The sequence below is a fragment of the Salminus brasiliensis genome, chromosome 13 (genome assembly GCF_030463535.1).
Source record: "Salminus brasiliensis chromosome 13, fSalBra1.hap2, whole genome shotgun sequence".
Lineage (NCBI taxonomy): Eukaryota > Metazoa > Chordata > Actinopteri > Characiformes > Bryconidae > Salminus > Salminus brasiliensis.
The window spans coordinates 35,507,868-35,521,279 of record NC_132890.1 but is presented as its reverse complement, the minus strand read 5'-3'; the positions used below and the strand labels follow the sequence as shown (position 1 = coordinate 35,521,279).

The 13,412-nt window shown below is 45.4% G+C and overlaps 1 protein-coding gene across 1 annotated transcript in view; it reads right to left on the bottom strand.

Annotated features, from left to right (window-relative positions):
• The window catches only part of LOC140574738 (uncharacterized), a 76,480-nt gene that overhangs the window by 21,987 nt on the left and 41,081 nt on the right, over positions 1–13,412 (bottom strand). Inside the window, exons 3-4 of the mRNA XM_072694673.1 lie at positions 10,546–10,603; positions 1,447–1,701 (exon numbers count right to left, since the gene is read on the bottom strand). Coding sequence (XP_072550774.1) covers positions 1,447–1,701; positions 10,546–10,603 — 313 coding nt within the window. The remainder of the gene's footprint in view (positions 1–1,446; positions 1,702–10,545; positions 10,604–13,412) is intronic.

Genomic DNA, 13,412 nt, shown 5'->3' with positions numbered 1-13,412 from the left:
TATAAAGCCCCCCAGCATTGGGCGCTCTCTGGAATGATGGATGGTGGTGCTCCATCCAATACTTTTAGGATGAGTCTGGGAGTTGGGGAGGGATGGTGGGGATGAGGCAGGGTGGTCATCATTATCCTGATAAAGCTCTGATTGTTTTTACTCATCACTGATCAACTCTTTGTTTAGGGTAGTTTTCCAAAAAATTAGAAGTTCGTCTGCAGCAGGCAGGTGAGGATCATGTCTATTAATGGTGCTAGAGGAGGCCAGATGGTAATGCCTGGAACCCCCTCTGAGCCTGTACTGGATCAGATTGGGACTAGGGATGCACCGATCCGATACTAGGATCGGATATCGGTCCTGATACTAACAAAATTAGCTGGGTTGGGTATCAGATAATTAGTCTGATCAAAAGGACCAATCAATTCATGGAAACCGATTCTCTCACCACCGGTATTGTAGGCTCCATAACCCAGGATCAGAGTAACCTACAGACATCATACACAGATAATAGCAGACAGCAAGACTGCGCCTATCTAACCACCCCTCCTCCACCTGTCATTAACCATCAGCGAGTAATCCAGCTTGTCTCCCATGTAAGGAGAATCGAGAAGGGAGGGGTTGCTAGCTCAGATTTCAGAATGAAAGTCCTGAGTCCAGACACTGTGCTGAGGTCCAGCACAGTTATTAATATTAGTGACTAATAAACATTTATATCATTATGTCTTCATTTGTTATAGTTTGTTTTACAAAATTAAGAAAGTAATGATTACGTCAATCCTGATGCCTTAAGTCTTTCCTAGATGGTCAGGTACATGGTTTATTAATTCAACAATGGTATCGGATTGGTATTGAGTATTGGCCGATTTGCAAGGTCATGTATCGGTATCTGTATCGGAACAGAAAAAGATGGATCGGTGCGTCCCTAATTGGGTCATCCATACATCCATATAAACATCAGTATGAAATTACATAAGGAGGAATGGGCTGGCTGCATTCAAGTCTGGCTGTGATCCATCAGCTGAATCTCATTTTCCATAGTAATGATCTGTTTTTGCATGTCAGACTTTTTTTAAGTTATGATTAAAGACAATGAGTTTACTTCATTTGTTAACTTATACACTCTGCCTGAACATCTAAAACCACTGCCTGTGACAAATATAAGACGCTAAAGGAAATGTGAAAGAGGGCGAATACTGGCTCACAGCAGTGTATGCAGTTTGCAGTTCCTCATATCTGAACCATCAACCTGAGCCTGGCCTATACATAGCCTTATCTTCCAAGGGGATTCTTGGGTGCCCAATGTCCAAAGTGATGTTGAGGTCCAGACACAAGCCTTTTTTCTATGGACAGAGCGTAGGTCTGGAGATACCAGAAGACCTCATCTATGGGTCTCATGGTTAGGCCTAAAGCTTAGCTGAAATGGCTTGAAGACGACGGGCGGAAAGGCAGACTCACCTTGTGTGCACTCTGGTCCAGTCCAGCCATCTTTGCACACCTTGCTGCCCGCAGCATCGCAGTCGAAGTGGCCGAAGAAGTCGTCACGTACGCGGCAGAACTTGTTGCACAGCGGGCCGTAGTAGTTAACCTCACAGCGGAAGCGCAGGCGGTACTCCAGACTCAGCTGGCGGCCGTGGTGTCGGTGCGTCTGCCAGAGCTCCCCGGGGTTCAACATGGATGACAGCAGCACGCGCTCAATCAGCTCCTCCTGACCTGCATTGGAGATTAGAAGTGTTCAGACTGAATTCTGCAAAGAGTTTGAGTTTAAGTTGGTTTTGGATGTTTTTATTCTGCTACTGTGTCGCGACTGGTGTAGCGTAGTGGGTAATAACATGACCCTCTACCATGGTAGTGACCGGGGTTCGATTCTCAGGTTGGGTAAGCATAAGCACACTACAATAATAAGAGTCGTTGGGTAAGACTCCCAACTCTACATTCCCCTACCTGTGTAACATCATTCACATTCACAGTACTGTAGGTCGCTCTGGATAAGAGCACTTATGGAATTTAGCATCAGCCGAATACTATAAGCATAACTGTAAAATAAAAAAATAGTGCCTCCATTCAGTGTGGCGACAGAAAGACATCGGGCAGATGTTTTTTTTAGCCTTTTTAGTTGAAAAATGAAAATCAGGTTGATGTAAAAACCCAACATTTTACAGACGCAAAATTTTGGTCTTACATCCGTCAAAAACAACACTGGGTAGACATCAAGCCCCAAAGTCAGACAGACATAAAATTTTGCTGGAAATCAAAGTCGCATATCTGTCCAAAAACATTGGGTGGACATTAAGCTCCAACGTTAGACAGATGTTGAATTTTGGTTGGAAACCAAAGTCACGTATCCGTCCAAAACCGCTATGTGGACATTAAGATCCAACATTAGACAGACGTCGAATTTTGGCTGGAAATCAAAGTCTCACATCCGTCAAAAACAACATTGGGTAGACATCAAGCCCCAAAGTCAGACAGACGTTGAATTTTGGTTGGAAATCAAAGTCACATATCTGTCCAAAAACATTGGGTGGACATCAAGCCCTAACATTAGACAGACGTTGAATTCTGTCTGGAAACCAAATTCCCATATCTGTCCAAAAAACATTGGGTGGACATTAAGCTCCAAAGTCAGACAGACATTGAATTTAGTCCCATACCCATCAAAAACCAACATTGGGATGCAATCAAGCCCTAACGTTAGACAGACGCTGAATTTTGATTGGAAATCAAAGTCACATATACATAAAAAAAACAACATTTTGTCGACATCAAGCTCCAAGTTTAGACACATTCATTTATTTCACATTGTGTGGAGGCTAACATTATGAGGTTTAGCAGATGTTTGGTGTTGGTCTCCTACCTAACAACGAAACACTGGCATTTCATGTAAATACGACATAATGTGACGTTTGGAAGATTTTGTATTCAAGTTACTTAACATCCCAACAATAACCAAAATATCAACATCAGCTGTCGTCAGTATTCTACGTCAAACTGGCGCTGAAATTAGACCTAGTCCTGACACTGAGTTTAGGTCACCCGATGTCACAACCTACAACATCTCCCCAACGCTGGTGGCCAGCTGGGAAAGAGTCTGAATCACAATAAAATAATGAACTATAATAGTGTCGAATGTGAGATTTCATGATTCAGTGAATCATTTTCTGAAGAATCACAATCAAATGGCACTGAATCGCTATGAGCTCAGAGACTGTTAAGTAAAGCCCCCTTTTCAGAGCTGGTTGGGGGATCGGATCCTGCTCCGATAGATAAAAGAAAGTTATTGACAGACTCTGCACCTGCTGGGAACTGTCCCCCTATTCACAAGCGTGTACGACGGGCCTGTAAAACAGAGGAAAGTGAGAGTGGGGGACGACGTTTTCCTTTGTGTGTTTGCGTAGAGAAAAGACGAGTTCCCAGAGATTCTGCCGCTGTCAAATCAAAACCTCGCTCATTTTAAAATTTCTCCCAACATTAGAAACATCAGATGGCCTTTACACCGTGTGACAATCCCAAGATGCATTCTCGATCCAAAAGGACTTAAGAAATCCATAAAAAATGACGGGGCAACGTCAAATAATCTCAAACACATCCTGCTACAACTACCTAAAACAGAAGGAAAGTTTGCACTGCTCTCATTTTCCATAACGTACTCTACATGTCCAAATGTTTGTGGACACCCCTTCTAATGAATGCATTCAGCTGGTTTAAGCTGCACCTATTGCTGACACAGATGTGCAAATGCACACATACAGCTTGTTTAGTCCCTGTAGAGAAGAAGTACTGCCAATAGAATAGGACTCTCTGGAGCAGATAAATATCATGACCCTATTGGCACCGTGCTGCCTAATGCCAGGCGTGGGCTAGAGGGGTATAAAGGCCCCTATAAGCATTGAACTGAGGAGCAGTGGAGCTGTTGAATGATGGATGGTGCTCCCTCCAGTAAATTTTCGGGATGAGTTAGGTAGTTGGAGATGAGGTGCTGTCTCGGACCTAATAAGAGACAAATGTAATTGATTAATCTTTAAAAACTAATATTTCATTGAATATTTGATTTTTTTATTTACTCATCCCTGCTTAATGATTATTGTTATTATTATCATTAATAATAGTACAGTGACATATACTTGCACCTTACTAATAATATTAATAATTAATAATAGCAGCTAGAAAAATGCATTTCCTGAAGGAACGCTTAGAACAGCTTAAATGCTTATCACTTCCTGCTATGTGGTTGCTATGGTATTCCAAATGGTATCCATGGTGTTGCTACAGCGGGTTGTTATCACGTCCCAGATGGTTCCTATGGTGTTGCTAGCTGGCAGCGGTTGCCATGATGTTGCAAGGTGACTGCAATGATATTTCAGGCAGTTGCTATGTGGTTGGTTAGTGGCTACTAGGCAGTTGCTATGGTATCCCAGATGGCTGCTATGGTGTACAAGGTGGATGTCAAGTGGCTGGCTGGGTATTACGAGTGTAGTTCATAGTATCATTGTGACATAAGAGGGGTGCCAAAACTTTTGCACCCCCTTCATTCCAAGGGCTGTGGGCAGTGGAGGCTCAGAGGTCAGAGCTTCGGGCTATTGATGACAGGGTTGTGGGTTCGATACCAGGGCTCGGCAAGCTGCCGCTGTCGGGCCTCTCGCTGCTCCCTGCTCTGGGTGTGTGTGTGTGTGTGTGTGTGTGTGTGTGCTCACTGCTCCCTGTTCATTAGTGTGTGTGTGTGTGTGTGTGTGTACACCTTTATTCCCACTGGGAAAAGATCCACAAAAATTAGGCAGAAATAATAAGAATTATGAGAAGAATATAAACCCGATAACAACAATATGCTGATGGTGGTCTCCTAAAACTCAGAGTGTGTGTGTGTGTGTGTGTGTGTGTGTGTGTGTGTGTGAAAGAGATATAGGGTGGGAGAGAGCGAGTAAGAGAGAAAAGGGAGATGAGCAAAAGAATAAACAAAGACAGAAGCTTGTTGTGGCAGATGAGATCATTGAGGCCGAAAAGCAAAGAAATGAAAACAGGGAAGGATCAAGGTGTGCAAACACAGATACGCTATACTATCCTACCCCCCCACCACTCACACACACACACACACACACACACACACACACACATTAAATGAACATTAACAACACACAAGGACCAGACACAGTATCTCAGTATCTCCCACATTTCCACACCCAGCGTGTGAACATGGAGGATCCAGGCATCTCTGGCTGCTAATTCATGGAGTGCAGCTGCTTTATCCTGCATCAGCTCAGCGGCTGTAATTAGAGCTCTGCTCGGTTTGATGGCCTCTCTAACGCGGCCAGTGAGGAGAGCGCTGCCAGAAACTTGTAATGGAACGGAGGAATAATAACTCTTCTGATGACGGCACTGGAGCGGCACTTATGCAAAGTGGCTGAAATATAGCACCAGTCAGAGGTTTGGACCCGCCCAATCACAGAACCCTGCTAACAGCTATAAAAAACAAACTGTCCAAATGTTTGTGGACACCCCTTCTAATGAATGCATTTAGCTACTTTAAGTTGCACCCATTGCTGATACTAGCTTTTTTTTTTTAGTTCCTGTAGAGAAGTACTGCCAATAGAATAGGACCCTCAACATGAAGCTACTGGCACCATGCTGCCTAATAATGACAGGCGTGGGATATATACAGAGGGGTATAAAGCCCCCCAGCATTGAGCTGTGGAGCAGTGAAACTGTTAGTAGTTGCACAGATGTGCAAATGCACACACACTACGCTTGTGTAGTCCCTGTAGAGAGGTACTGCCAATAGAATAGGACTCTCTGAAGCAGATAGACATGAACCTGTAGGGGGCGTTGCTAGTTCTAGAGGGAGCTATGAACGGGTGGGTTAACTGATCGCACCAAATTGGGGAAAATATGAAAATATTGAACAAAATTAATCATTAAAATATAATAATAATAATACAACTACTATGCTGAAAAGCCCACCCCTGACCCCAGACTAACATGACTAATGCAGGGCTATATTCATTACAATTACAGCAAAGCTTACACACACACACACACACACACACACACAAACACAGTTGTTCCAGATTTATTGTGGGATCAATCTACTCAAGGTGACAAGTGGTTAACTATCACTGGCCTCACTCCAAAGCTAATCTTATTTCACACTGGATGATGAGGTACGACCCCCTGTGACCTGCTGTTAAGGCCGTCCAACCCATTTGCACATCAGCGCAGATCACGAGTGCTGAGCGATACCAGATTCATACGAATTCTTGCCCCGTGGCTGAGCGCGGGTGGGAGATAATGGAAAGGGTCGAGTGTGTAACTCGCTGTCCCCATGCCTCGTTAGTCCCATGCTCTGCTTGTCCTTGAGAAATGTGTGAGAGAATGTGGAGGGCTTGTTTTTGCACCTCCTGGAGCTTGTGGAGAGATTGTCGATGGATCAATGAGACAGCAGGTTAGAAAGCAGTGGTGCACCTCGAACCTATGTACCTCAGAGAGCGTGGCAAATGAACACTCAGCAGGTGGGAAGCAGCCGCGTGTCGACCCATTTAGACATATAGCGTTAGCTAACCGTTAAAGGAACCGCTTGAGAAAAGGAGGAGATGCACAATCGACCCCATTCATCAAATGTCGTTGATCAGCCAAGTCACAAGCTACAAGGCTCGGCCCTACACCCATCTAACACACTCGCCTCAAACCATGTCCACCCACAATACTACATTACATAGCTAAAATCAGGAGCTGCCAGTTACTGTAAAAAATGCAACATGGACCCCGTGGGTCCCTTCCGTTCCGTTCTACAGAAATGAAGCCACAGCTGTCCGCCAACCAGAGTCTCTAATGCTCAGTAGAGACCAGAGGCGGAGCCAGACTCACCTACCCATTTAGCAGACCTGCCCCCTACTCCCAGACCAAGCCAACATGTCTCAGACCGTCTTCACTGAGCTTCCAGCGAGTTTTCCCCCTGGATTTCCAGTTTGTCCGGTAAGTGGACGCTTCAACAGTAAAAGTGCGGCTCATGTACTCATCTCCTCTGTCAATCACTTCATTCCTAAGTGTAGCCCCGCCTTCTTACGATAGAGCAGAGTTCAATCTGATTTCTGGAGGAACGTAAAAAAAAAAGGGCCGGTACCAGCACAGGGAGAACTAACTGCTGGAATTTGGAGACACTGAAGATGAAAAAACTAGAGATGGGCGGAACTACACGTTATACTGCAATCAGCCAGCAGAGGCGCTAGACCTGTGGTTGCTTCACTTTTGAGAGATGCTGCACTGTCCATGCTCTCTATATTCATTGGTATGGCAGCCGCCAAATTAAAGCACAGGCGATTCTGTCCGAGTTCTGACATTTCTGACCCACAGTGGTGACGGATCCCCACTGTGTGTGTAGCAGTTTGCTAGCCTCATAGCTCCAGTGCAGCTCTAAGAAACCCAGCCGGTTTTGGCTGTTTAGCACATTTGCCAGACAAGTGAATGGACAAGGAATTTGCACTGATTTCATCAAAGTTGTCAGAGTTCCTCATTCATACACTCACACACACACAGTTCCGAAGGGCATAATGGACCGTGGCAGCGTGTGGTGGTGTGTAATCAGGCCTGCGGCTGTGATTTAATCGGAGTGTGAAGATGAGGCTTTAATTCTAAACTCACTTGATTTAGACTCTCCGTCCCACCTGGAGGACGACAGGAGTGAGAGAGGGGGGTAGGACGGAGGTGGAGGACAGTGAGAGAGACGGATTAAGAAAGAGGACATGATGGGAAATTATGGATGAGAGCTGGGGTGTGTGTGTGTGTGTGTGTAAGTCCATTTATGAGCCTGTGTACTTCTCCATTTTATACTGTATATGTAATGTATTTACACTACATGTCCAAATATATGTGGACGCCCCTTCTAATGAGATAAATGCTTAGCCACTTTAAGTTGCATTCATTGCTGACACAGTACTGCCAATAGAATAGGACTCTCTGGAGGAGACAGGCATGAACCTATTGACACTATGCTGCCTAATGTCAGGCCAGGCCAGGTCAGGAGTGGGCTAGAGGGGTATAAAGCTGTGTTCTCTGGAATGATGGATGGTGGAGCTCCATCCAGTACTTTTTGTTAGGGATGATGGGTGATCATCATCCAACATCCTGACCTCACAAATGCTCTTGCCGCTGAATGCAATCAAATCCTCACAGCAATGCTACTCCAAAATGTAGTAGAAAGCCTTCTACCCTGAACAGTAAGGACAGTTACTCCAACAAAAGCTGGAAAAATTATTTTTAATAGCCTCTGTTTTGGAAAAAAGTGCATGTGTCCCAATACTTTTGTCATTTTTGAGCATTTCTATAGGTCCATTCATTATGAAATCTGGATATGACATAAAGGACAACCAATAGATTCAAGTATATTAGTTTTTGCTGGGTTTTGCAAGACAATGATGATGTATTATTAACATACTGGATACAAGTAATACATATGGGACACACTATATAGATATAGATAATGCATATGTATATATGCATATGTATATAATACATACTGGACACATGTAAGACCCATTCTCCACTGCATAAAACAACACATCTGTGTGTGTGTGTGTGTGTGTGTGTGTGTGTGTGTGTATCCGTGCCCCGCGGTTTGGTTCCCATCCCCTTGCTATCTCCCTCCTCATCTTAGCCATTACACACAGAGGCGGCGAGGGCATGGAGCGAGGGAGCGGGGCGGCCGAGGGGAGACCAGAGCACAGTGAATGGGAGGAATGTGTGTGGCAGTGTGTGTCTGCATATTTGTGTAATGGCCTCTTGGCGTGTTTGTTTGCTGTGCTGAGTGATAACAGCTGAACGTTTGTAGCTCAGTGTTCTGCGGCAGAGTGTGTGTGTGTGTGTGTGTGTGAGAGAGTGCATGATTTATACCTTCATTAAGCATTCAAGCCTTTTCTCCTAACTGCATGAAAGAGCAGTGTGTGAGAATGTGTGCGAGTGTCTCTCTGTGTGTGTGTGTGTGTGTGTGTGTGTGTGTGTGTGTGTGTGTTGTGAATACAGCGACATATTTTCTGTCACAGGGCTTTGCTTTAATTGTGAGGAAAAACAATCAGAGAGAAGCAGGAAATGAAAGAGTCTCAGAGAGTGACCTCAACATCTACTGCATGTCTCTCTACCTCCCTCCCTCTCTCTCTCCTTTTCTGTCGCCCTGCCTGTCTGTGTCTGTCTCCATTTCTCTCGGCCTGTAAGTCTCACTTTCTGTGTGTCTCTGTCTATCTGTCTGTGTCTCCTACTCCCCTCTCCTACTGTCTCCTACTCCTACTGCTATCTGTCTGTCTCTCTCTGTATGTGTCTCTCTCTGTCTGCGTCTCTCTCTGTCTGTCTCTCTCTGTCTGCGTCTCTCTATGTTTCTGTCTCTCTTCATTTCTGTCTGCCTCTATGTCTCTGTCTGTGTCGCTCTCTATCTCTCTCCTCTCTCTCTATGTGTCTAGCTATCTGAGTGTCTCTATTTCTGTCTGTCTCTCTTTATGTCTCTGTGTCGCTCTTTATCACTGTGTCTCTCTCTCTGTCTGTCTCTATATCTGCATGTGTCTCTCTCTGTCTGTCTCTATGTCTCTGTCTGTGTTGCACTCTATCTCACTGTCACTGTCTCACTCTATCGCTGTCTGTGTCTCTCTCTGTCTGTGTCTCTCTCTCTATGTTTCTGTTTCTCTCTTTATCTCTGTCTGTTATATCTCTCTCCTCTCTCTCTCTATGTGTCTAGCTATCTGTGTGTCTCTTTCTGTCTGTCTCTCTCTTTTCTCCCTGTCTCTCTCTATGTGTCCCTTTCTGTCTGTGTCTCTCTATCTCTGTCTGTGTCTCTCTGTCTGCGTCTCTCTATGTTTCTGTCTCTCTTTATTTCTGTCTGTGTCTCTATGTCTCTGTCTGTGTCTCTCTCTATCTCTCTCCTCTCTCTCTATGTGTCTAGCTATCTGAGTGTCTCTATTTCTGTCTGTCTCTCTTTATGTCTCTGTGTCACTCTTTATCACTGTGTCTCTCTCTCTGTCTGTCTCTATGTCTCTGTCTGTGTTGCACTCTATCTCTGTATGTCTCACTCTATCACTGTCTGTGTCTCTGTCTGTGTCTCTCTCTCTCTATGTTTCTGTTTCTCTCTTTATCTCTGTCTGTTATATCTCTCTCCTCTCTCTCTCCATGTGTCTAGCTATCTGTGTGTCTCTTTCTGTCTGTTTCTCTCCTTTCTCCCTGTCCCTCTCTATGTGTCCCTTTCTGTCTGTGTCTCTCTATCTCTGTCTGTGTCTCTCTCCCTTCCCTCCCTCTGTCTCTCTCTGTCTGTATCTCTCTCTTTCTCTTGTGTTTCTCTCCTCTCTCTCTTTTACTTTCTCTTTGTCTCTCTGTCCCTCGCTCTCTCTCTCTCTATATATATATATATGTCTCTCACTCATCCTATAAGGCAGAGGTGTGTGTAAATACGGAGAGTTCCTTTTTCATTCCATATCTGCACTGAAGTGTATGAGACCGCATACGATCCACAGATTTTCATTTCTTCCCACGACCACACACACACACACACACACACACACACACACACACACACACATCTGATTCTACCTGGCTCTGATGTCTGATTGTCATAGTCCAGGACCTCGATCACCAGGGAAAAGGATTTCTGAGAAGGAAAAAAACAGAAACACAGAGACACGGTTAGTCTGAGACTCTTCAGCACACAGGCTTTAAAGAACCTTCATTTGAGGTTCTTAAGGTTCTTCATCAAGAAAGGTTCTTCACTCCCACACATCTCCATTACAAACACTGTGGTTCTTCGAAGGTAAAAGGTGCTTGAATCTTTAATGTCCATAAAAAAATGACATTCTCAAATCCCTGAGAAACTCTAATAGTAATAGATCTAATAGCTACATTACCCCGCACCCCCCTCGTAAAGCGAACCCCGTCCGAGCAGGGCTTCGGGACGGCTAAAAGCAGCTCCCGCAGATGAGTTTTGCCTGTACTTTTAAGGGGAAACATGTGTTGAGCAGATCTACTATCAGACTATCAGCCTGTTCCTTTGAACTGCGGCAGTCATATGGACTGAGCGTTTGTGACAGAGCCATTTATAAAGCTTATTTCCATGAAGGCGAGCGGTGGAATTTTCCATAAGGACACTACAAGAGACTTTTTCACAAACACGTTTCCGGCCTCTGAAGCCTGTTCAGGCGGAAAATCGCAGCGTACGACAAGTAGCGGGCCGTGTTGAAAACAGAAGAGATTTGATTTAATGACAGAGAGACAGCGAGGAACAGAGAGAGAGACACAGAGAGAGAGAGAGAGAGAAAGCATTCTAAATGAATAATTCAAGCCCATGTCCCCATCCTCCTCCTCCTCCTCCTCCTCCTCCTCCAGTCAGAGAAAGCCTGCATCTGTCATGCAAATGCAAACCCAGCAGTGCCACTCTAGGTAGAGAAGCGCTAACTGGCGGCGTGGATGTGCGGTCATGGACACCCTCAGAAGAGCCTGCCACGGACGAGCGGATGGAGGGACGAGGGGGTGAAGGGCAAACTGGAGTGGCAGTCACGGCAGCAAACGACTGGTTCAGAAATAGATAAAGAAGACGGACAGAATCCATCTGTAGTAATTCTGTTAGCGGATGACGACTTTCTATTACTGCTCGGGTTTAAATGTGTGCATAAACATATTGAGTCACTGTCTGATTAGTGTCAGCAACAGGGAAAGCTCACACACACACTCACTTACTGAGCAATTAGGAAGTCTACACTCATATGGGCAGGGCCTCCTTTTGCTCTCAAAACCGCCTCAATTCTTTGCGGTTTGGATTCCACAAGATGCTGGAAACATTCTGGTCCATGTCGAACCTGTGAACCTCCCTTTCTACCACATACCGAATCTTTTCTATTGGATTCTTGTTGGGGCTTCGAGTGGAATTAAAATGCTGCCACTATGATCTGACGATTGCCGAGCTGAATCATGGGTCATGCTGCCTGCCATCAGCAACCAGAGGCTGAGAGAGCATAACAGGGCTTGCTCTCTGGGTGGGTAGATGGCCCTCTCTCAACCCCACATTACTTCACTGTTGCAATGCTGGCCAGCATGGGCGCCTGCTAGGCGATGCATCAGAGCTGGGAATCTGTTGCATCGGCAGCAGTTTGAAAAGAGGCGGTGGTGGCTGGTTACGCGTGAGGCTCCTCACCTCCATTACATGTAATGGGGGAGAGTCCTAACAAATGCAAACAACTGGGTAATATATATGTACTCAGTGGTATCAAAATGATACGATCATCTACCTAATAGTGGGAATAACCACCCATGGCTCGGATGACACCAGCAGTGGACCATAGAACATCCAACAAGGTTTTCAAGATACTACCACCCGCCCGGGACCCCATTATCATGCCCTTTTGGACATCAGACAAATGCACTCTGCTACAACTGACTGGTGTGCTCGCTTATTTATCTGTGCTGCAAACCTGGCCGTGTGGCACCTGTGCCGAGGGCAGAGTTCACTCCAAACAAGGGGTGGTCATAATGTTCTGGTATGACTGTGACAGTGGGAGAAGGGTGAAGCATGTAGCATCTCAGAAACTGCTAACTTGGGGGAAAGTGTACCAAGAATGGACCAAGAATGCCTCCCAGCGGCATAACAGTGGTGCCCCACGGGCCATTGATGCCAGAGGGGGCCGACGACTCTGGGGAATGGTACTGAGCAATGGGCACTCCACTGAGGAGCAGCTAACCTCTATAACGAACCCCTTCCATCACCCTGATACAGTCAGTCCATGCCACGACGTCTTGCTAGTTAGCCAAGCCAAGGGAGGTTATTCCCACTATGTTCGGCATTAGGTGGTCATAATATTTTGATATGACCTTTCTATTCATCTACTCTCTCTCTCTCTCACACACTCAGACACACACAGCACGCCTTCACTGCCTCTGTCACAAGCACAAAATATTCACAGCATCCACGCCCTTAAATAAACAGCCTACTAGAACAAAGCCGCACACACACACACACACAACCACTCACAACCACCTATGGAGACCCCGTCCCAACCCCGATTCGTCCTTCGCTTACCATCCACATTCAAAACAGTGCCAGACCACTTAAGCGTTACTGCCGGTGCCATTTCCTATGGAAGTGATTCAGGGCCACAAAGCTGCAGAAATGAGCCTAAACTGTCCATCTCTCCCACTAATAGAACAGAGGGAGAACCTACAGAACCGTGGAATGACTGCAGAACAACATCACAACAACCAATTAGCTTCCTTTAGCATTCTGAACCATGCAAATATAATTAGCAGGGAGCACTTTACTGTAGGGCAGCATTCATAAGACCGCATTACACCTACATTATATGTCCAAATGTTTGTGGACACCCCTTTTAAATGAATGCATTCAGCAACTTTAAGTTGCATTGATTGCTCACACAGCTTGTCTAGTCCCTGTAGAGAGAGGTACTGCCAAT